Genomic DNA, 25805 nt, shown 5'->3' on the forward strand with positions numbered 1-25805 from the left:
GAGTATTATTATTATTACTAAAGACTTTACTGTATATATGCATCAAGTATCAATCAAATTTAGACTATTTTTTGTGAAATACGTAAAAGAAATATTTTAGTTCCATATTTCTTGAATAATACACTTTTTTTTTATGAATAAAGACAATATGTAAAATTAAAAACCCTATCACCGATACATACTGTTTTAAAAACGAAATTTTCCTAAAATTAAAACCATAAAATTGTTTCCCTAGTAATAATTCTTTCAATAGACACTGACCTCATAACATCTTGTAATATGTGATCCCTGCCTTAACGAAGGGAAATTTCAAATAGTAAACGAATAACAATTGTTATGACTGTAAAACTGTTTAACTGTTTAACGCTTTCCGTCCCTCGTCAATAAGCTCATAAATAAATCTTCCGTAACTGGTTACAAAATCAAGACAACTTTTGACACCACATACAGACCTCACGAGTCTATAAATTCAGCTGTCGACGTTTCTATTTTTTTTATTAAACAGGTGTTTTTGGATAGGCACAGACTTAAATAAATACTTCAAATATCTATGTATTTGCTATTAAATTACACGTAATATTTCCGGTGCATAATTACGTTATCGTGGGGCAGGCAGATTATAATTTTTTTCAAAGTGAATAATTTCATTCGTTCGACCAAGTTGGTTGGCGTTGCGTGCTATCCTTAGGTTACGTTAGCCAGGGCCATGCATAATTCGCCAAAAGGTTCAGAGATCAGCTGAAAGTTCAAAGGTTGTAGCATCGTCTTTGTCTCATCTGTCAGAACATTAATTACTAGAGACCGGAAAAATTTGCGGGTTTCATTTCACGACAGCCTAAAATTCATATAGTTATACCTCAGTGCTGCCTCTGCTATTGGCTCACAACTCACCTGGATGACTCTGGGCCAGTGAGAAACTCTCAACCGAAGCTGTGTCGAATCACAGGCCGCTACATTGGGACACCTTCACAAGACAGCAGCCAATGAGAGGGTGACATTTGACCGAGTGTACGTAGAACTATAAAGTTCATCCTAGAGTTCATTGAAACCGCGAATTTTTACGGTCCCTACTAATTACAGTAATTCAGTGAGGAAGCAAACGCGTCCTGAGTGGCTCGGTCAAATAACGCAACGGCTCTCTCTCTCTCTCTCTCTCTCTCTCTCTCTATATATATATATATATATATATATATATATATATATATATATATATATACATATATATATATATAGACGGCCAAATATAACGTGCATTCAATTTTTTTCTATAGCTAAAAATGCCTGCCACTACTTAAAGCCAATTAATTATTAGCGCGATGCTGGAATATTTATAGCGCGACGCGAGTGAACGCGAAGTACGCGACCCGGCAGAAAAAAATATCGCGATATGGTGAACGTGCGGTTTTCAACCAAGCAAAAAAAAAAAAGCATGTATACATTTTTTTTGTTAATACATACGCAACAAACCTACTACAGGATTCAATGTTAACGTTTTTTTTATAATCGACATGTTTGGGATGAGTACTATGTTTATTTAATTTTCGCAGGGCAAATTAAGTAAACGAAACCTTTAAAATATACAGGAATAATTACAGTGTTACCAATCCACCAGTCCAATTATCATTTCGAAACCAAATTCTAACGTTCGTTTCAGTAGAGTTGGGCTCGCGACGCAATTGAAATAGAAAATCTTTCGAATCGGAAAGCCGGCGAATGCTGTCGCGCTGACCTCACCGATGTGTCGAGCGTGATTGGTTGGAAAGCAAAAAAAAAAAAAAAGTTTACCATAACGTAAAAATAAAGTTTCTTCTTTCAATTGCTGCAAAATAATTTATTTTGTAGAAGAAACACTTCGCGTTTTGTAGCTTAATGGTGAAGAAAGTAAGGGTTATATAAATAATGCACCACGTATATACCAGTACTAAGAGTTAGATGAAGATTCAATGAATTGCAGACTGTTTTAGGCTTGAAACATCTACTTATAGCTAATGATACGGAAATTTCGCGCTTTCATTAAGTCGGACGTTAGAATGCAAACTTTCGCACTCTCGTACAGTGTCCATGATTGGACCGCAGTTATTCGGACACGCCCTTCTACGACCGTGAGCCAATGACGCCTAGCTAGGAGGGAAGTAAGCGAACAAGGTAGTGCCAATTAACAAGGATAAACATGTTCTCGCTAATAAATCAACCAATGGGAAAGAAAAAAAATGGGTTGAAGATATATATATATATATATATGATTTTGAATTCTACCCTGAGGTCAGACGAATCCGTGAATTTTCCGGGTCTCTACTTATAGCTCAGTGATCGTCAAGGAGGATGTGTCTGCAATAAAATTTTGTTGTGCCCCCTTCCTCGAACGGTTACCGGGTACGCCACTGGTCAGATTCCCTTCCCGCGCGACGTTTTTGCCATTCCGACGATTTTAAAAGTTGCCCCCCCCCCCCCACACACACAGAAAGTGTTTTTTAAATATTTTATCACTGGCGCGTTCCAGGGCTGTGGTCCTGGAAAAAAAAAACACAGACAGGGACTTCAAACGTCTCTGGAAGAGTCGTCGTCACGGAGGGGAGAGCCGCAGATGTTATCTCCCTGACGAGATAAAATTCCCCCTTCCCCCCTCCCTCTGTGTCTCTCCCGACACCCCCTCCCGATTCTAAGACTCGAGCCACAAGAAGCGGCCGCCAGAGAAGGGTGTTAAATGAGGATGAGTCGTTTGGTGGAGGGGTGTGGGCGCGGCGAAAGAAAGAAGAAAAAAAATGAAGGGCTGACTAATTTGTGCGGCGGAAGAACACACTGCGCCCAGTGGTTCGGTCGGGGATTACCCCCCCCCCCCCCCCCCCCGCGATCACTCACGCGAGACCGATGGCAAGGCCGACGAGGAAGAATCACGACGCGGACGATAGACGACGATAGGTGGCATAGAAAAAGGAGGGAGACAGAAGTGCGACTCTTAACAGTGGAAACTGGAACCATTGTTTTGCGCGACGTGTGACGGTATCTGTAGGTTGGGCCCATGAACTACTAGCAAAAGCCACGCGGGCAGGAGTTTAAAAAAATAAAATAAAATAAAAAACAAAAAAAAACTTACTGCTGTTCTGTAAAATAAAATAAAAAAGTATGTTCTGTACAAATGAGAAGAAGATGCCAAATTTCAGGTATGCCAGCCACATCACAAAATATGTGGCTACAAAAATAACGTAAATTAATTTTCACTGGTTTTGTTTTTGCGTGATGTTAGCTGATGAATTACTTCTCACAATCAATGTATCTGTGCTTATATATAATATTTGCTTCTATCTAGCGGGTGGGCCTGAATGTACCTCAAAAAACTAAGTCTCCGTCTCGGCAATCGCCATAGTTGGTAGTCACGATCATTCCTTAGCCGGGTCTTCTTCGTCTGGGGAATGAGCGAGGGAGCTGACATGATTCTTGAATCTCGGCCGCTGCGTCTAACACAGCGGGGCAATTGACTGATATCTCTGGTCCAAAAAAATAAATATATAAAAGTTTACTTTAATTTGTGTATTTTGGGGTTGGTAATGTCCAGAGAATCTAAAACCACCGGAAATAGAGAATTTGTTCCAACTGCTTTCTTGCGATAAGCCTGCAAAGTGGCTCGATTATGCGGATTCCATATTTTTGCTTCCACAACGTCACAAAAGTACGATGATTCCATGTCCTTTGTGACGTCTGATGATGTACAGCGAGCAACTGCAACTTAATCGCTCTACTGGCGGGTGCAACTGCATCTTCTGCACCTGCGCCTGGTTGCCACACCTGCACCAGCTACAGCTGTATAGGTGCAGTATAGGCGCGGATGAGCGGGAATTACAAATTTTGAATACCAGATTTCATTTTGTGAAATTTCAAATGAAAGTTCGCCAATATCTAAGTTCATGGGTAACATTTTTTTTTAAATAAAAAAAATATATATGTAACACATTTAAATGGAGGAAACAGCAAGTGATAAAACAGTGTTACTATATTATGTAGCCTATGTGTAATCCAATATAATAATGGCTTCCTCGGTTAAAAACCTCATCAAAATCCGTTCATAATTTTAAAAAAAACTTGATTGAGTAACAATCATCCAAACATTCAAGGAGGGCAAAGGTTTCTCAGCGAACACAGTACTCACACCTAAATCAATGCTGCCACAAGTCAAAAGCTTAGCTTTGAGATGAAGGCATTTGAAAATTCCAGTTTCTAGTTAGAAGTACTTTTTTTTAGTGTAAGAACTTGAAACTTTGTGTACTTGTGCATATTTTTGTATCACGTTAAAGTACAGACAACATTTTTATTTTTTTTTTTGCTTGTTGTTGAAAGCTGTGATTTCATTGTTGTGGGAGTTGAATACATAACAATTCAAATGCAAAACCACAATAGCATAAATTGTGGCATGCAATAAAATCATCGTCAGAGTGTAAAACGGCCACAAATAAATATGTGGCACATGTAGATGTGGCATGTTGTGAAACATTTTAAACCATGTAAAACTGCAACATTTCTCTATGTGGCAGTCTTGGGTTGACGAACAACCGTGCTATTGCCGACAGACGTGCGTGATAGATCCTTAATGCATAATGCGGCATTGTTGTTCTGTAGCACTTTTAAAAAATACAATAGTGCCTCATATCAAACAACAATGGATTTTATACGAAATTTAACTCTATGCGTTGTTTTCACAACGTAACTGAAAACTTTGAGATATTAAAATAATTATTTGGTTATTTGACATTATTTGATAAAAATTTTTTTATTTGTGGAGGTGTTATTTTGGGTGTACGCGTTCTGTTTTCATGTATCTGCTATCCCCCCCCCTACCCCTAAATTCTGTAAATTCTATGATTTAACTGATTTAAATCGCCGATTCATTTTCAGAGCGTGAGCGTGCCCCTCCTCACCAAGATAGAATTATTCTAAGCACGTCGCTGTAAGGGCGGTGAAGCTCCTCTTCGTGAAATAAACCTGCCTCTCTCTCGGGTCCTGGGTCGGATTACTGCAGGCCTGTCCCCCCAACTGAGTCGGTGTAAGCGCCGCCGTCCTTTTGTTTTTAACGCCCCGCCTGTTTTGTTCCGACCTCTCTCTCTCTCTTTCTCTCTTTCTCTTTCTCTTTCTGTGTTTCGAGTTCTCTCATTCCCGGCGCGTCTGCATTCTCTCCCTGGACTCTTTTTCCGGCGGCTGTGAATTGTTCGGGACGCGAGCGACATCCGCTCCCAGGGCCCGCCGGTAACTCACTCCCGCGTTCTCGGCGCTCGCGACGAAGGCTGCGTCCTCCTCCTCGAGCTCAGAGTGCAGTCGAGACACAGTCCTCGCTGGGCAGCAGTCAGTGTTCCGGGAAGTCTGCTGAGCGAGTCGGCCAAGTGACTTTTCGGCAAAATAACTTTCGGCCTAGTGCCTGTCGTTCAAATGAATTTTCGGCAAAATAACTTTCAGTATAGTGAATGTCGTACAAACGACGTTTTGGCCAAATAACTTTCGGTCTAGTGCATGTCGTTCAAACGAATTTCGGTCTACTGCCGTGCCGCCTTCCTCTGTGCCATGGCTATACATCTGTATGGTTAGCGTTTTTTTTTTCTTCCTTGGTGCCATAAATAATTTCCTCTTAACCAACTTAACGAATTTATTATTTGATGAAAGTCAGTCGGTCAAAATATCAATAATTTCCATTGCGAATGTACGGACTGTTCAACGGAAAATGCACCTCAAACGAAGAGTCCCTCGCAGTTACAGGTAACCCGTACCAAACCACGCTTTGTTCCGACTTCCGAGATATATTTGCTCCGTCGGAAATATGGCGAACTAGCGAGCAAAAAAAAAAAAAAGAAGGTGACTGCTCACTTTCATAAATCAGTAAATTCATAAATTATGCGCCCGCTACTAAAAACCGCTGACTGAATCGTAAACGTTTCTTGCCACCATCACGCGCAGACAGCAGCATGAAACATATGGACATTTTACACTATTATAAACGGTTTCGATAAAAGCGAAACAGACATGAAAAAATCATAAACCCCGGCTTTGGACCTGATTTACTATTAGGAATTTTATTAAAATAATGCCCATCTTATTAAAATTCACTAAACCGTTAACTATACATATAAACTTTCCGCACAGGTTAGAAGTTATACTTCTATGGTATTACTAAAATAATAACCTGAAACATTTATGTTTGTATAGGTATATATTTTTTTGCTTACACGACTTAAATCAGAGTGTAAATACTTCCTACAAACAAACTTTTACCTTTTTTTAGCTGATTTAAAATTATTATTACTTAATATTATTATGTTATTATTTTTTTTCCAGTACAAGATTTGAACCGCGTAAAAAAATTGATGAGTTTAAAAACGCGCGCTCTATCGCTGTGCTACCGAGCCTGTTGAGATTTTTCAATTTATAATCACTGTAATGCCAGTTTTCGAACGTATTTTAAAACATTTTTAAATACTTATTACTAGAGACCGGAAAAATTCGCGAATTCATTTCGCGATAGGCTAAAATACAAATAGTTATACCTCAGTGCTGCCTCTGCTATTGGATCACAACTCACCTGGATGACTCTGGGCCAATGAGAAACACCCAACCAAAGCTTTATCGAATCACAGGCCGCTACGTTGGGACGTCTCACAAAACAGCAGCCAATGAGCGGGTGACATTTGACCGAGTGTACGTATAACTATGGAGTTCATCCTACAGGACATTGAACCCGCGAATTTTTCCGGTCCCTACTTATTACTATGATTATTTTAGTTTACCAGATATATTCCAGAGTAGTTTCTCTATCATAAAGTTTAATTTGGCACACCAATGCATTTTTGGTGTGTTCCCCTTAATGTTCACGAAAGCGACAATATACGGGTTTCTATGCTGCCGCACGTGGGTCTGCCATCTTGACGACTTCGGCACCGCGCTTACACGTTTCCGTTCATTCGACTTGACTACCGTTCCATTCACGAAATAAATTTCTCCTACCAGATGCCACACTCCGAGAGCTAAGATGTTTGCATATAGAGGTTGAATGTCACCTTTGAATATATATACTGTATAGAAGTCGCGAGTGGATAGGATTTACTCTACGTTTTTCAGAAGCGTATGGTGAGTAGCTTGGGAACTTCACCGCTGCAGTGCGCTGCCGTAACATCCTGTATCGTCTTAGTTGTTATTTACACGTTAGAGCGCAGCACTGTCGCCCGCTGTCATTCCCCGCACCCCCCATCCATCATTCACTGCAGCTCAAGGTCGTTCAGCGGGAGGGGGAAGGGGTGTTTGTAGAGTTCGACACTTGTCCGCTAGGGACCACCACAAGTCGATGCCCTAGAGATGGTGGCGATTGCGGCGGTGAATTAACCAACTACCTCAAACCGTATTAGAAATTTTAACTTGGGCTGGCGACTTCTATACAGTATATATATATACATTCAAAGATGTCACTGTGTTGCGATAGTTCAAACCGGAAGTGAGCACGTCGGAGCTCGACAGACCAACCTGCCCTCTTTCCGGTCAGGAGTTCCGTCCGTCCGGCGCCTGTGGGGAGGGTTGGCAGGGGGGGTTGGAGGGGGAGCTTCGCACGAGGTCGGCATGCCGCTCCACCGGACTGTGAATATCTGCAGCGGACACAAAAGAAAGTGGAAAAGACCGACATGAAGTGGAGGGGCGTTGGGGTTTCTACAGGAAGGGGGGGGGGGGTTGGAGAAGGGTGAAGGGGGTGGGAGCAGCACGTGGAATCGGCAAAGAGGAGGGAGGTTTACAGCTTCTCCCACGAAACGGGGCAGCATCCGTTGGCATGAAGAACACAGTAGTACTTCCCCACAATATGTCTACACTTTTTTTTTTTTTTAATCTTCTGTTGTTCGTAGAGAAAATAGTGGTGTTTTGTGCCAAGTTACTTCTTAAAGCTCGGTTCACACGCCATGTTGATCTTTTTTTTTGGCATCACTATTTTAAGGATTATTTTGTAGCATTTTTAACTGTATACATCACTTTGTTGTTCTGCCACAAATATTTTCAACACACATTCGCTTAGCGTAATATCTTGGATGTAAAAAGTCGCACAAGTGATGATAGTTACAAAGACTTGCCCCCTCCCCCAAAGAATCATAGGAGGGGGCAAGGTTGGATGCAGAATTAGGGTTCGGGGGGGAGGAGGGTGTGTGATTTGTTGATTTCCTAATACAATTTTGGTATATTTAAAGTTACATATATAGCAAAAAACATTTGTGGTTCTTAATTAGGTTGGCAGTAGAATAGAAGAAGTAAAACGATTCCAGTTCCAGTTTTTTTTTTCCCGGTATCTTAATCCCTCAATAAAATTGCATAAAGTTGACATTTATAAAGAAATTAATTAGAAAATTGGTTTTTACAATATAAAAAGACATTTTATTGCTAAAATTAATATTTTTATTACAAGTAAGTTGAGTAATAGGGTAATTTAGCAGAAAAACGCAAAAACAAAAGCGTTGCATTTTTCGTCACGCTGTGATGTCATCGTCTAGACTTAAACCTACTGACTGTAAAATAAGTTTCATTTCAAAACATTTTTCAGCTCAGCCAACAGGAGCAGGTTTATTTCGAAGTTCGTGTTCGGTTTGGAATATTCTGGACACTTCTGGACCTCCCGGGAAATTCTGCAACACCACGGAAACTTTAAATACTTGCAAAAGCACGCCAATATTCCGAAAAGATAGCTAAATCATCTCACAATGATGACGATATGTTTCGCATGTTTTCTATTGTATGTTCGTGGAATTTCTGCAACAGTTTGAATGGTAATGATACGAACATGGGATTTAGGGGAGGGCAACCGGGGCGAAAGCCCCGGGGCCTCCACAAACGGAGGGCCCCCACAAATCCTTTGATATTCTTTTTTCGCTGTTTTACCTTTACCTACAGTACTTTGTACATACATGATTATATTATTGTTAAATATTAACAGAAATATTCATTAACACTAAAATTTAATTTCATATAATTCTTGTCTCCGATTATATTTATGTATTTTTTTTTTTTAAATACTAAGAGAATCTACTTGATTTGACGATAAACTATTTATTGGAAAACTCGACTGAAAAAAAATTGTTCATTTTATTTGGAAAATAATTTGAGGCCAGGGGGCCTCCGCTCCTCTGTTGCCCCGAGGCCTCCAGACCTCTAAATCCGGCCCTGAACATGGGCCTTCCAGCGTCCCGATCCTGACCTTTGCACTTTTCGATACGCTGCGACGAGTCATCGCCTGGACCAAACGCTCCTCGCTGTGGGAAATAAGTTTCACTTAAAAACCCGCGGGGGAACACTCGTCAGCCCCGGGGGATAGTTTCCATGGCAACGTTTGTGACGCGCTGTGCTGCGTTTCACCGACCGCCGCAGCGGCAGTTTCATGTTTATTATCTTTTGTTTCAACTCGTCTTTCGGGGAAACAGCGAACCGCGCGCTGTAGGACACAAGAGTATATTACACAGAAAACATTTTTTTTTTTTTACTTTAACAAACAATTCCTTTTGGAAACCAGTTGCCAAGAAATAATTTGTAATACTACAAGAAAACTACTGTTGAATTTTTACAACATACTGCTGTGGCTAGTTTTACATATTTGAAACACTTTTTTTTTTTTAAAAAAACAATACTGAATGGTTATGTCGCGCGAACGAAAATGGTTAAATATGTTTAATTCAATCTAATTTTTGAAGTGACTTCTTTGGTCGGGATGGGAGTAAAATTTCGAGGCTGAATTTTAATCCAACGTTTTCGTTGAAACAATGTTGTGAAACAATTCTGTCGCGAAAAAGGACAGGGAATAGATACTTGGCCAAAGAGATACTATATAGTCGAGGTTTGAAATTCCAAGAAGTTTCACGTCCATCATGTGTATTAAGATACACGCGTTCTTTTCTTTATCATGGGAAAGATAATCAAATATTCAACAATTGACATTTTTTTTCATTATGTTTGTGAACGTGTGCAGTTAATATTGCAAAGCTATTCAGGGAACGGTTTACAAATAACTTTAACTAATGAAGTGACTGGGACAACACAAATAAAGCCCCTATTCCCGGGCATGAATCCGAACCCAATAGAATGCGAACATTTCGTGTAGCGATACATGTAAATGACAAATTTACAAATATCTGTCATTTTACATGTTAATTTCAGTTCCATTAACAAGAAAAATTACAGTGTAGCACGACGTGGTTGGGAAGTGAAGTTTTTTTTTTTAAGTGTTTGAGATTATAAATAACTTTATAAAAACTTTCAGCGGGCAACACGCATATGTAAACGGTTATGCATCCTGCAAAGCACTGCGGGCTACAAGCATGGTAATGGAACCAAAACTGCCGGTTCCCATTCTAGTTCTTTAAAAGATTCATACAATGGGAAATTTTGATTTAATACAGTTTCTTGGACATACGCCATTGCCGTTTTGCACTGTTTGTCGTGGAAAAATTCATAAATGCAAAATAATAAATAAAAATTAAAACGTAAATCAACAGAAACCAAGCCTAAATCAGCTGATGTCAAACAGATAAACTCAAAATGAACCTAACAGGTATTGTGGACAACACAACGACGACAGCACAAACGAAAACATTCAAACTTTAATATCAGGCAGTACAAGAATTCCGGGGCGACTGAATTGTTGCCCATTGGAAGTGCAACCCTTCAGGATTTTTCTGACAGTGGTTTATTTGTACAGAGACTGGAAGGGCAGCCCATCCAATTTCTGAAAACACGCTCCTTTAAGAGTTTAAATAATCCTGAAAACTTGCCCCTTGGATGGGCAGCCCATCAGGATTTTTCTAACAGTAGTGTTTTTGAAAGCTTGACTGAATTGTTGCCCCTTGGATGGGCAGCCCTTCAGGATTTTTCTGACAGTGGTTAGTTTGTAAAGTGACCTAACCTAACCTAACCTTACCTAACCTAACCTAACCTAACCTAACCTAAACCTAAACTAACCACTGTCAGAAAAATCCTGAAGGGCTACCCATCCAAGGGGCAACAATTCAGCTCCCTCAGAATTCCGTGGAAGGAATTTAGATTTAAAAAAAAAAATGGTGTTCGTTGGTTTGTCGTTGTATTGTCCATAATATATATATGTTTATCTTCATCTTTGTTTTCGTTTATTTGCTGCGTTGTCTAGGTTTTCTTGTCTGTCTGCTTTTACTGTTATTTTTAAAACGTTTCCTGAATAGGTTTCCACTATTAACTGCTCACATAAATATGTATGTTAAAATAAAATAGTGTCGCATTGTTAAATATTCGATTATCTTTTCCGTGGTTTAAAAATTATGCGCCAATTTTCGTTAGAAATTCTGAGTATTTTCTCGAAAAACGTAGTCCATATACCTATGCAAAAATAACCATAGGCATGCGTTGTACAAAGTTACAATATATTTCTTGTAGCATTACACACTATTTCTTGGCAACTGATTTCCAAAAGATTTATTTTGTAAAAGTACAGATAATCTTTCTTGTGCAGTGGCTACTATAAAATACAAGTCCTTTGAACCTGTTACCACAAAGGAAACAATACATTTCACCCCATTTTTGGGAGTCCCTACCGTCAACTGGGCAAAAAGGAAGCTTCACACTGTCTGCGTAGTAAAAATGCATAGATGGTCACCCCTGAACAATACCGCATGGTTGTGTGTAACTTTAAAAAGGACATTCCCCCCACCCCTCTTTTTTTGTAATACATGTTCAAACGTTCTTAGGGCACGTGCTTTATTTATTTTTATTTTTTGTTTCGTGTGTTGGCAGGACGGAGACAGATGCTGCTACCACGCTCTCGCCAGACAAGGCAGGTGGGTACATTGTGCTTCAAGCTTGATTTATTTTCGTTTGTGTTGGTTTTTGTTGTCCAAAAAATTAATATTTAATGTGTTGCGCTACACACACAAAACGTCGTTTAGCATAAAACATTCACGTCTGTCTAAAAACAGACGACTTTTGTCTCGACAACTCAGTCCACAGCCCTCTAGCCTTCAGTCATCCGCGGCCCGCGACCAAAATTTCAGCGGGAGTCGTTTCTGCTTACAGCTTTCTCAAGTACGAGGCGAAATACGTTTGGTAGCAGTTTTTCCACTGGCTATTGGACCCATTTCTGATGTATAACATCTTAGATCTTAGTGTACGGCATTTGGCAGGAGTAATTTCGTGAATGCGACGGAAGTCGCATGGAACGGAAATGTGTAACCACGGTGCTGCCATCTGTGGCGCGTAGCGCGAACCAAAGTTCACAAATCCGAAGGGGAACTTTATAGTATTAACTGTTTGATGAATTTTTAACAAGATTGACAGTATTTTTAATGAAATTCTTGGACTAAAAACAGATCCAAAGCCAGAGTTTAGTATTTTTTTTCCAAGTCTTTTTCGCTTTTATTAGAACCGTTTAATTATATCGTTTAAAATGGAATGATTCGATAGTCGACATAGCTGCTCTGGCAGCGTATTCTAGCGGCGGGTGTGTAAACTACGTGTGATTCGCGTCAATAAATGTAGTTGACAACACAATTTTCGTATATTTATTATTCTCGGCATTATTTCAAATAATGAAGGTTTTATTCTTGTGCAGATGAACTCAGTTCCCGGAAATTTTGCGAGGACTCCTGTATAAATCTTAATCAGTTTTCGTGAATTTTATGGAGGGGGGAAGAATTATTAATTTATTAGTAGGACGGTGGAGTATGGCACATTGGCGATTGATTGCCCGACGTTACGGCGTGAATTTCTGCAGACACCTTCAAGGGCTTAAAACCTGAAGCCGAGAAGTAAAGTAGTTATTAACTCTCGTCACCTTAAGCCTACGACTAGGTCATGGGTGTCCAGCAATGAACCTTATTGCGGCCCGAAAAAAGATTTTCGAAAAATAAAAAAAAATCTCCGCAATCCTAGCAATGAAATAGACCTTTATTTCAACTAGACTATGGAAATTACTTCACACCGGTACCTCTGTTCTATTTTCATAATTTTACGTGAAGTGTGACCCACAACCATGGCCCTCGAGCCCTTGCGAGATCCCCTGGTCCATCTGGGGTCGTTACCACAACGCCGAAATACCATAACGCCGGATGTCGAAATTGACCACAACGCCGACAGCTAGAAAACTGATGTGTACCACAACGCCTGAAATAACAACTGAATGAATTTGTGTGTGTTTCTTAAATGTACCTTAACGCCGAAATACCACAATCGAACCTAACCTTACCTAACCTAACCTAACCTAACCTAGCGTAATATAACATAACCTAACTTAACCTATCCTATCCCATCCTAGCCTAACCTAACCTAGTCTAACCTAACCTAGCCTTTGTGGCAGTCGTGCAATGACATTTTTCGGCGTTTGTGTATATCGGCGTTGTGGTACACAGCAGTTTTCTAGCTGTCGGCGGTTGTGGTCAATTTGGCATTTCGGCGTTGTGGTGCGTCCCCCTCCATGTGGACCAGCGCTGAGCCCGCGAGACGCCCGCAGGGTCGGCGCTGCGCTGGGTGCGGCCGCTGCAGAACGTGACCAAGGAGGCGGGCGACTCGGTGAAGATGCGCTGCGAGGTGGCGGGCTCCCCGCCGCCCACCAGGCTGCGCTGGTACAAGAACGAGGCGCCCTTGCAGGAGGAGCGCGGCCGGCTGGCAGTGCGCCGCTACACGCCGCAGGTACATCACCGCTAAGCACCACTACCCAGGGGCGTAGCCAGGGGGGGAGGTTAGGGGTTCTAACCCCCCCCCCCTTAGCCACCATTATTTTTCTTATCTGAAAGCAGGTTAGCTGAAAGCCTGGGTGTCTTACTGCTATCCACCGGCCACTGCACTGGATGGGGAAGAGTAAGCGAGCCCTTACCGATTCTCCTTCCCTTACCCTACCCCTGTCACGAGCAGAAGCTATAAGGTTGTGACGCCGTGACGGGTCCCAAGCTTTCAAATATCTTACACCTGTTGTATTTAACCAGCGCGGTAATTATAAGCAGGTGGTGACTGGGTACCTCTTCAAGCTAAAGCTAATTGTTTTCAGGAATAGGCCAGTTCTGCCGAAACCCAACCATTTTTATTGTTTTTTTTTTGTACTGTCGAGCTTCGAGCATGATTTATGATTTTGAGTGGACGTGGACAAGGCACTTGGATTGATTAAAATATCTTTAATTAATTTCTTACTTCATCACTCAAACAGTTTTTTATTAAAAAATTAATAATATTTTTACCATTACAATATTTAAAGTTAAGTACCGAAAACTGCTCAAATAGCACTATTTTACACCTTAAAATCCAAATTTTTCCGGGGAAGGATCCCCGGACCCCCCGCTTTAATAGGGGGGGGGACCCATGCTTCTTAACCACCACCCCCCTCTCCCCATACACAAATCCTGGCTACGCTACTGCCACTACCCCCCCACCCCAACCACCAGCACCACCTACGAAAAATATGCAGTGAAACTGAAGGACTTGTCACGGAAGTCGCCGGAAAAGTGGCGAAATGAACAGTTGCTGTAGTGAGTGGATGCGTGTGGCAGGACCAGCCGGGCGTGCTGGGGTCGCGACTGCGCATGAGCCGCCTCGACACGCACGACACGGGCTTCTACAAGTGCGAGGCCAGCAACGGCCAGCACAGGGCGGAGACCTCCGCCGTGCTCATGGTCAAGATGAGCCGCTGGGGTGAGTCGAGCTACAGTCCGTCCCTCGGCCTCAACTTAATGTATTACATCAGGAGCAGCATCTGATATATATATTTTTTATTTCTAAGAGAACGTAATTGAAAGACGCCATCTTGGTTTCAACAGTTTTTGGTAACAATTTGTTTACATTTTTTTTTTGGCTCTTTTAAGCATAGCACATACTTTTATGACATACATGCCTTGTTGTTAACAGTGACTTTAAAATAATAATTCATGTTTAGCGTTAGTTTATTTTTTGTCAGATTGACTACAACTGTAATAATACTATCAGTAGACACTATTTTAAGGGCTTATAAATTAGAGAAGTTGCATGCTTAAAAATAATATATATATTTTAAAACTCATTATGATTAACGATGATACATAAAATAGTACTTTTAATGTTAACATGCCAGGTAGTCTCAATCTGGCAACAGTGTTCGCCATGTGTTCTTTATGTGAGACAGACTATAGTGAATATTATAGCACGTAATTAATTTTTGTCTCGTCGATAGCTACTAGGTCATCAGAGACGATAATAACAGCCGGATAGAAAGTGATCTCGTGAAACCAGCGAAAACAGAAATCAGAATAGCCGGACCAGGATTCGAATCTGTGTCCTCTGGCATCAGAATCCAGTGTCTTAACCACTGCTCCACGACGCTGCATGACGTTATGTTTAACCCCACTTAAATACTTACTAGAAAACAACAGATGTTTGTCACTGATACACCGTACGAATGTGTTTCATGTTCTTTGGAAGCCATTTCCCCCCCGATTCCAAAACAACATATGCTGTTGGGTGACGTCCACTGACATTCACCTGAAGTTATTTACAAACGCTGTTGACAGAACATCAGCGGTAGAATACGCACATCATTGGCAGATACTTTTGAGAATTTGAGACAATATTCTTCAGCGTAGCATATTACCAATATTTAAAAAAAAATTAATTGATCAGTTATCACTATGTTCAAATACGCGTATTATAAACAACTTTAGTCAGGTTTAATTTCAAATGCTGAAAATACTTTCTTGTTATAATTTATCCTAGCGTAAGATATGAGTTGGCCTAAATGGTTTTCTACTATAGCGTGTAAAGTAAGTCCTGGTGTCAAGTATGAGACGAGTTATGACTAGAGACCGGGAAAATTCGCGAATTCATTTCGCGATGGGCTAAAATACAAATAGTTATACCTCAGTGCTGCCTCTGCCATTGGCTCACAACTCACCTGGATGACTCTGGGCCAATTAGAAACGCCCGACCAAAAGCTTTATCGAATCACAGGCTGCTACGTTGAAACGTCTCACAAGACAGCAGCCAATGAGTGGGTGACATTTGACCGAGTGTACGTAGAACTATGGAGTTAATCCTGCAGGTCATTGAACCCGCGAATTTTTCCGGTCCCTAGTTATGAGACATTCTGTACTTGGTTTCTCCAGGTCGTGTCGGCGCGCCGGCGGACATCCCAGGCTTCGCCCCGGTATTCCCGAACTTCCCCGGCTTGTTGGACGGGTGAGTCGCCGCCCCCACTGACACTTGGAGTGCGAGGCCCTTTGGGAACGTCGTTGTAGCCTGTCGGAACGGGGGGATCCTGGAATAACATCTACGAATATAGGCTATAGGTTAGATTGAAAATATTTTCATGGACATGTGCCATATACCTGGTTCTAACTGTATCTCATAGAGAAACCATACGAATGAACAAGGAGAATGAACGTATTAACACACACAAAACCAGCCGAAATCTTCCGTTGTCAAATGTTGAAAACACGGGCAGCTCAGATAGAATTCCGTTGAAGGAATTAGTCGAAAAAAAAATATATCACAGCACAGACAAACAGTGGGCTGACTGCAAACGAAACAGTTTTAACAAGAACAAAAAAAAAATACAGACCAACAACAATCTTGGAGAACACAACGACAACAGACGAAACCAACGATGATACAAGACAGATAATCTGGATAACAAAGCGATGAAACTAAACAATATTCTGGAAAACACAACGACGACGGCACAAACGAACAAACAGTTGCGACGTTTCTGGCACAAACAGACTTATCAGTTTGTTGTTTGTCTTAGGAAACCTACTGTATTTGTCTGTGCAATCATCTTTGGGTTGTCCAAAGTACTAGTTTCATCGCAAGTTATTTATATATATTTTTTTCTATCATCGCTGGGTTCACCTGTTTGTTCTTGGGTTGTCCAAGATAGTTTGTATTTTTCGTTCTTTTTGCAACTGTATCATTGTTGACAGCCTACTGTGTGTCTGTGCTGTGATATTTTTCCCGACTAATTCCTTCAACGGAAATCTCTATGTGTTTAACAGTTGACATAAACTGATTTCGGCTGGTTTTATGTGTGTTTGTGTATTCATACTTATTGTTCATTCATATTATTTCTCAATGACATACAGTTAAAACCAGCAGTGGCGTATGTTCATGAAAATATTTTAAATCAAGCTTCCCCATTTAAAAATCATTCAAAAAACTTATGTAGATAAGGTCAGGGAAATGAAATGTTTTCATACATGCTAGGCCTTTATCGATAACGCCGTTAAATGTGGCGTGTTTATCGTTTGTGGTTTTGGCTATTGTTGTGATGCTGTTGCCTGTTGTATCAAGTAGTTTGGAGCATAGTCGTATTTTATGACATGCGAAGCCGAATTCCATCTTGTGATGGTGCCTCAGAATGTGACATAAGAGATTAAGTTTCGATTGTGGTTAGAAATCTGAGATTTAAATTATATTTAAGGTAATTAGAAATATATGCGTTGAAAGGACTGTAACTATGTTTCGCGAGTCAATAATGCAATTTAATGAGCGAGATTAAAATTTTTGGGTTCAGATCCTTACGGAAGCAGTATTATTCTGTAGTGGTGTAGTTTGAAATGTTTATTCTTTAGTTCTGTGATTCGTGTCAGCTTCTTTCACCTTACATTTAACGCGCCTGCAGTTATTGTTGTGGAGACGTGCATTGGGAAACAGTTTTGCGCGCGGTTGCGTTCGGAGAATGCACCGGACCCGCCGTACAGATAGTTAGGCTGCGCTTCGTGTGGCGGCAGCACCATACAGCCTAGGCTCTCGGGGCTTTTACCGTCCACCGTTCGCGCCATGGATTCGGGTGGTTGCTTCTCGCGAATGAGTTGTCAATATTCGTAAATAAAGTGAATTAGTGTGTGTGAGTGGGCGGGGTGGTGAATAGAAATACCGCTGAATAATGGATTGACCAAATGTCAAATCATCTTTATTTCGTCGTGGTGTTGCAGATCGTTTTCCGAATGTCACTTATTCGCGGACAGGAAACGGACGTGAATGAAACAAGCAGGTAAATTAAATTATCGGGCCTTTACCTGACTTCAAAATGGTCGATTGCAATTTTGTTAAGGTTAATTAAGTAGGGTAGCACTTCCGATACGCCAACCTATTTATTTTATTGTCGAAATGAAAACACACATAACCTAAAATACATTGAAGGCCTACGATATGACTGATAAAATAAGACAGACTTATTATTTGTTGTGAAGGGTTATAGAGGGGTGTCGAGGAAGGATGGAAGTATTTCAAGTAATGTAGTTGTCCAAATAAATCTCACACTAACAAAATGTCTTTTCGACATAGAGCTGTTGGATGTTAATCATGCATGGGTTTCCTGTCTTTTAAATTACACAGTAGTTTTTTTTTTTTCTTAATCTAATTTGCACGGACTTCTTCCGTGTATTTTTTTAAAGGTTTAGCTGGTTTTGGCTGAATTATTTACTTTTGATAAAAGGAATGTAAATTTTGCATTCACTGCAGGTTTCACAAATTTAAGGATATGAAACAATTTTTGATTAGTTGTTACTCTTCATGTATTTATTGGGTATGAGTTTGCCATTTAATGGTTTGTATTCTTATTATATGCAATTTTGTGGAAACAGTTTTAGTGATACTGGTGTATAAGTAGGCCTATACCAGTTGTTGCGAGGGTGTAAATTTTGAATTCTTGTTCTACAAGAACTGTTTGCCAAATATTCTTACATGCCCTTATTAATTTAACTTGGAGGGTGTGGACAGAAATTATTCTGTATTGTGCTAACCCATCAAAATTAACCTAGTTTCATTCACAAAATCACTTTCAATCTTACCTATAATAATGCAAGCTGCATATGGAGGTCTGTAATTGAAAACATTATGTACTTAAATTAACATTTGCTAAACATTTATCAAAATTTCCAGATTTTGATTTCTTATAAGCCCTATGGGTAACTTCACTAAAATCTGTGCCATGTAACTTTTCTGAAAATTGACAGTTGTCAAAATTAATACCAGTGGTACCCATTTCTTTGATGTGTTCAGTGTTTATGAACTTTCACAATCATATGAAGTTTTTTTACAAACACTGCCTTTTGACAGAACAACAGTGAAAGGATACACAGACCATTGGTATGACTTTTGGGAACTCAAATTTGTGGCAGGTTACATATATCATCTTCAGTAATGCATATTGCCAATATTAAAAAATAATATTGCTCAGTTTTAAATATTTTAAAATACTATGAAATAATTTCAGTAAGTTATGTTTCATTAAAAATGTTGAAAATACTTTCTATATTAAATTATAACTTATAATTATTTAAATAATTAATATTAAAACGTGGGCAGGCAAAAAGTATTTTCTATTGTTAGAGTGTAGGTAACGTAAGTTCAGGTTACGTGTGAGTTGGTGAATGTTTGATCAGTATATTTAGCAGAAATAGAGGGAACTGTCTTGTATTTTACTAATGTATAGTAAAGTAGTAGGCTAATCCACACTTGGTCTTGTTTGGAGATCAATTCCAACAACCACTGAGCTTGTGAGTTATCTTGGGCATAGTACACACTCTCTTCTAGTGCATTTTAGCTGATCTGAACGTTTTGTAATGAACTTCCGACATTCATTCATTTCTGACAACTGCATCAAATTCAACTTGAACATAGCCTGCGCTCCATTTGTTCCAACTGTCAGTACACTAGAAGTTGTTTAATTAAATTCCTGATTAATTGAAATGAAATGCTAAACAGGAATTCAGACATGTTCATGTTAGCTGGAATGCACTTTAATGATGCGTAGGTAGTCATTGAACAGCCTTCTGAGTGGTGGGACCAATCTTAACGTGGAATTTTGCCCATGTCCCGTCCTTGCAGCGTTGGTCCAGGGAAGGGGGTCCCGATCCCGCCCGCCCACGTGGGCACCGGGGGGCTGGGGCCCGTGCTCTCTCCGCCCGTGGGGCCTCACACCTTCCAGCCGAACCTCTCCGGAGTGCCGGGTCTCTCGTCCACAGACCCGGCTTCGTCCACCTCGCTGGCGGGGGATCCGTTCGAGGGCACGGAATTGGAAGGCGTCTGCCAGGCAAGTGGGGAACTTCCCCGACATACTCCGAGCAAAACAGCACCTCTTATTTGTTGCAACTTCTTGGGTTAAGACCACGTCCGAGGACGATGTTTCGGCTTGCCATGTTACAGCCTTCTTCAGTTGTTCATCGCCTTTGAAGATTGCTGCAACACCTGTCTCATCATTTTTACCTTAAATGCGGTCTTAACCCAAAAGTTAAGACGTTGATAAAAACTATGTGCACTAAAGCATATGACCAACATTTAATTTGTAGCTTGTTACTGATTAGTTGAGACAGTTGTAGTTCACAATTATTTTTGATTTTGAAGACACCGTAACGTCTTTCTCCTCTGGTTGGCGGAATACTGCTGATGTTGACATAGGTTATTTCCAGATGAAACACCAATGTTCAGCGTTAGAGAAGCAAAACCACATTCCTTACTGCCCAATCGAGTGTGGAATGAGCTATTGGTGTACATAGCCTACCTTTGGAAAAAAGATTTTTCGTAAACTTGAACACGGTGTTTTGGTCTAAAACACAATCAGATTTTTCAATGCAAAGATCTCATTACTGGTAAATAAAATAGTAGCTTTGGATTTGCATATCTGGTCGACCTAATTATGTTTATTAAGTCAACTAGAAGGCATACCTTTATTTCATTATGTAAGTGGGAAATAATACAAAATCCCTTTGAGTTATAGTAATAGCAAATACTTATTAATGTTGGTTTCATCTAGCAGCTTTAAAGTGATTAATTTTTCTAGGGTATTGCTTTTGATACATGGTATATTTAATTTTATTCCTTAAGTGTGTGTGCTTTTAAATGCAAATAACTAAGCATTTAATAGCAGTTTAACTCTGCCTACAAATCTCATCCACTTTGGCTTTTGTTAAAGTTTTATTTTTTACTGTGTCTATATTTTTCTACCCCTTAAGATATTACACCACATGCACCCAGTTGTATGCTTTTCTAACAGGCTGCTTCTTTATAAAGTTTTATGAAGGTATTACCTATGTCTTGATTTAAATATGTTTCTAATAGTATTTCAGAAATTTTTCACTTTGTATGCTCCAATTAATTTCATGTTTAAGTAAAATAATGGCAGACAGTATGGAAGACTCTTAACTGGATAGGAGAAGCATGGCCGGAAATAATGTGGGGTATAATCTTAACAGTTTATTGGTTCCAGGTGTATCGTGGATCCATTTGCAGCAAATTCATTGGCAATAAGAATGTCTACATCCCTCCGCCCCAGACGCAACGCCAGCTGGAAGAGAAACTGACAGCAGCTCTTACGGTCGTCGCACATTCGGAGTTGGTATCGTAGCATACTGTACTGTGTTTCTCCAGTCACTTCTGGGGCGTGTTGTCTTACCACGTTATGTTTGAGTTTAAAAATTTCAAATTGTTTTTAAAATCCACCTGGTTTGGTGTTTTGTAAAATTTTATTCCGTGTGCATATATATATATATATATATATATATATATATATATATATATATATATATATATATATATATATATATTGTAACAAAATTTTAGGGATAAAAAAATATTTCAAAGCAAAGGATGGAGAAAGACAATTTTTTCTCTTTGCGATTTTTTATTTTGGACAAGCATATACTTTTAAAAAAATTGCTTTACTTATTGTAAGAATTTTGAATAGAATTTCTTCAAACTGTGACGAAACAAAGTTAATTTATTAATAGGGACAATTATATATGGTTAATTGTGTTACAACTGAGATAAGACAGAAAAGAGTGTCAATGCACCATGTAACATCAAATGCAAGTTAATATACCATACAGCACCAAAGTGCAACCAAAATTATGAAATTATAATCAGCATGTTAAATAAAAAATAACTAAAATCAAAAATAAAATGTATATTTTTAAAGGTAGTAAATTCAATTAATGTAATTTATTTAGCAGGAAGTTTGTAACTAAATTAGTAACTCATTTTTAAATTATTGTTTTGTTGCATTTTTCAAACCTAAAAATATTTGCCAATTTATTTTTATTTTTCTGAGTGGTTAGACATGCTCATTAAAAATTGTATTAGTGTAAAAATGTGTATCGTGCATCTGTGAAAACAAAACTGTCCTTTGAAATAAGTAAAATTGAACTTTGTGTCATAAATTTCTTTATGAATAAACATAATTATAAAAAAAACACTGAAATCACATGTTGTAAAATATAAATTCGCCTAAAAATAAAACCATAAAATTGTTTCCCTATTTATTGATTAGGCCTACTTTTTTTCAGTGTCAGGCTAACTACAACCCATATGCCGTGTCAGTTGCCATGCCAAACGATGAATATCGCGTGTGTGCGCGGCAGGGACCTGTCGAAGAGCTGCGAGAGCTTCGCGGTGCCGTCGCTGTGCTACTCCACGCTGCAGCTGTGCCAGGCGGGCGCGGACCGGCCGCGCCGCATCTGCCGCGAGGACTGCGAGGCGCTGGAGAACGAGATGTGCCGCATGGAGTACGCCATAGCGCGCCGGCACCCGCTCATCGGCCAGCAATTGGCGCTGCCCAACTGCAGCGAGCTGCCCGCCGTCGGCTCGCCCGAGAGCCTGGGCTGCATCCGGCTGGGCATCCCGCGCCTCGAGCTCGTCCAGCCAGGTGCGCCGGCCCGCGGGCTTCGAACTGTGGCATTTCGTCTGGTCAAGTTCTAACACAAGCGGTTTTTTGACGGTTCTGTAAGCGCTGTTTCATAACGTTACATGTTTCGCATAACGTATCCAATTTTATCTTTTGATCCTGATGGCATGATCTTGTCGTGTATAATTCTTGTTGTTTTAATTCAGTACGTTAAAAAATTCCAAAAAAAAAAAAACTAGGAATAACACAATGAAAACATATTATGTCAGGTCTTGTGGAAATGTTTTCTTTCGAATTTAACTTGCAATTGTAATTCATTGTTATACCACAAGTTTTGGTTTTTTTCCAGGATATTTTTATGTGTACTAAATTAAAACAGCGAGCTTAGTGCAGCACGGGATAAATGTATACAAGATTATGCTATCAGAATCAAGGGATAAACTTAAACGTGAATATGTGATTTACGTTATTGTCCCTTAGTGTCGAAAACCTTGCAGCTGTGCGTCAGTGTCGAAACATCAGGTACTGTTTGCAGCGTATCCATCCATCGGTTAAGGATAGGAAGGGGAGAAGTCACCAGTTCTGTTTGACATTGGCATAAACATAGTTAGCTTATATGTGTAGCCTTCATATTCATATATCCACCACTAGTGATATTTCATGTGTATCTTTTGTCATGGTGAAACAATTAAAACCTAAATTTAATCTCATAGCTTATAAGGGGGAAGACTGAACTTTGCCAAACTGTAGCCCAAGCCAGTGCAGCCACCTTCTCCACACTCCATTTCTCCCCCCCCCCCCCCCCCCTCCTTCTCCATCCTCCAAACAAATACTGGCTACAGATTGTTTACATTTATCAAATGTGTATGGTTATGCATTCAGTCAGGTAGGTATCATATAGCAAGTAAAATAACAGAGCTTTAAAAAAAAATGCTTTGCAAAATTAAAGCACCAAGAATTTTAATGGGAAAATATTCCCTGTTGTAAGGAAATGAAATTTGATTAAAAATTAAACCGTAAAATCTTGTCTCTAGGTATCAAGCAAGATATCTCAATGGTGTGAAAGATTGACTCTTAATCCTAACTCATGTCGATATTAGAATGTCTGTAAGAACCTTGCTTGTTTTGAGCAGCGATTGTTGTCGCGACACGAAGCTGATTGGCCGCCGCATTGTCTCAGACGACGTGTGCTACTGGGGTCGCGGGGAGCGCTACCGCGGCACGGCGCACAAGACGGTGTCGGGCGAGGAGTGCGACCAGTGGATCCACAAGGTGTTCAGCTTCAAGTCCTCCGAGTACCCGGAGCTCGGCGGAGGGCACAACTACTGCAGGAACCCGGGAGGGACGGACCCCAAGCCGTGGTGCTTCAACAAGCGTGGCGAGAAGGAGCTGTGCGAGATCCCTCAGTGTGGTGAGACTTTACGTTTAGGGCTGAGTCCACTTTTTCTCTAATCCTTCTTACAAGAGTACCTCAAATCCAAATCCAAATTAAAATTTCGAGGGTCAGGAATAAAATAATATATGCGAAAAATACAGATATCAGTCTTTTGGAAGAAATATTAAAACCATTAAAATTTGGTTTTTAAAATTTAAAGAAAAAAAATTACAATGTCAAGTATAAACTATAAACCATTACTTTTCACCTCAAAAATATTCCCTGAAGTCTTAAATATACATTCCCAGAGCATTGTAATTGGTGGCAGAGAAAAGCATTTATTTTGGTAGCTTCTGTAGGATTAAATAATGTAGTTTTTGACAACTGCACGGGTACTAGTGTTTGAATTTCTGAATTTCCCCTTCCGCAAAATATCGTTCTTTGAAGCTTTTTCCTTGAATATCACATTTTTTCTTATACTGAAGATTTGATGGTATTTGAGAATTTGAATTTTTCCATCCCTGTTTTTTTTTATAATGGTTGTGTCAGTATTGATGACAAACGGGGGTGATTATCACAGACGCTGGATTGTACCCCCAGCCATCGGCACGGGGGAGTGAGGATGGCGTGACGGGCTGACTAGGCCAGGCTAAAGCTCTCCACGGAAAAAGTCCCTAAGTAATGCTGAAATGGTGCCTTGTGAGTCGCGAAACTCGGGTTGGCCCCTCGAGCAGCGTGCAGTGGGTGTTCTCCCGGAGGTGCCGGAATGGCAGGTGCACGGCACCATGTTCCAGTGGACAACATGTGGCTGTACACGACGGCGTGCGCGGCGGCGGCGGGACTGCTGCTGCTCGTGCTCCTCACCTGCTGGTTCTGCGCTCGGCGTCGCAAGAACCGGGACAGTCCCCGCTCCCACCAGCTCAACGGTGCCGGCGCCAAGGTACGCCACCGTGTCTGTGTCACTGTAAATCAATCATCAGATTTATCTGCGTTCATATCTAAATGGTAGTTGTTACGTTCAGTGGCATGCCAGGATTTTGCTCGGGGGGGGGGGGGGGGGGGTCAGGGGGATATGGAATACCCCCCAGCTTGGTTGGGGAGGGGGGGTCGGGGGGTCCTCCCCCGGGAAAATTTTGAAAAATACGTTTTCAATATTGCTGATTTAGGCTATCTTAAAATACTGTTTAATTAAACATTTATGCTTGTGTCATTGAATTTTTTTTTAATATCATACTAAATATTTTTTTTTTCATTTTATTAATTTAATATTAAAATATTTTTAGCCCTGGGGGGGAGGGGGGTCAGGTCACGCTCGTACCCCCCCCCCCCCCCCCTTAGGCACACCCCTGATGACGTTTACATACATGCTTTACCAAAACAAAATGGAAAATAAATTTTCCGCAAATGGTGTTTTCAGGTGTTGCTAATGTTTCTTGTGTGTTCTGCGTGAGAAGCGCATTCCAAATTTTATATATAAATACGCACAGGGTCTTGAGTGTGGCACCAGTTTGGTTTGTTTTGGTTCCTGGGGCCTAGCTCGTCGCGTAGCCTCCGGAGGAACGCCAAAACTAACCTTGGTGTGGGCGTGTCGACTTTAATGATCATTTACCTTGAGATTTTAATTCTTAGAATATTAACTCCTAATCTTAACAGCACTATAATATAGAGCTGGGCCGATCACCTATTTTGCCGATCATGCCGATGCCGATGCCGATCATCTGCTGCCGATCTTGCCGATCTTCTGAGTCGATTAGAGCCTTTCAAGTACCTCTGATTACATGTTGCTTTTGACTGATCACTATAAACGGTGAAATATTCCCAGACAAAACT

General features: G+C 40.4%; 1 protein-coding gene across 1 annotated transcript in view; it reads left to right on the top strand.

The window, feature by feature from the left end:
* The window catches only part of LOC134537643 (tyrosine-protein kinase transmembrane receptor Ror-like), a 309127-nt gene that overhangs the window by 270134 nt on the left and 13188 nt on the right, over window positions 1-25805 (top strand). The window contains exons 3-11 of the mRNA XM_063378309.1: window positions 11761-11804; window positions 13472-13650; window positions 14502-14643; window positions 16086-16158; window positions 19810-20014; window positions 21188-21312; window positions 22338-22621; window positions 23781-24011; window positions 24770-24915. Coding sequence (XP_063234379.1) covers window positions 11761-11804; window positions 13472-13650; window positions 14502-14643; window positions 16086-16158; window positions 19810-20014; window positions 21188-21312; window positions 22338-22621; window positions 23781-24011; window positions 24770-24915 — 1429 coding nt within the window. The remainder of the gene's footprint in view (window positions 1-11760; window positions 11805-13471; window positions 13651-14501; window positions 14644-16085; window positions 16159-19809; window positions 20015-21187; window positions 21313-22337; window positions 22622-23780; window positions 24012-24769; window positions 24916-25805) is intronic.

The sequence above is a fragment of the Bacillus rossius genome, chromosome 12 (assembly GCF_032445375.1).
Source record: "Bacillus rossius redtenbacheri isolate Brsri chromosome 12, Brsri_v3, whole genome shotgun sequence".
Classification (NCBI taxonomy): domain Eukaryota; kingdom Metazoa; phylum Arthropoda; class Insecta; order Phasmatodea; family Bacillidae; genus Bacillus; species Bacillus rossius.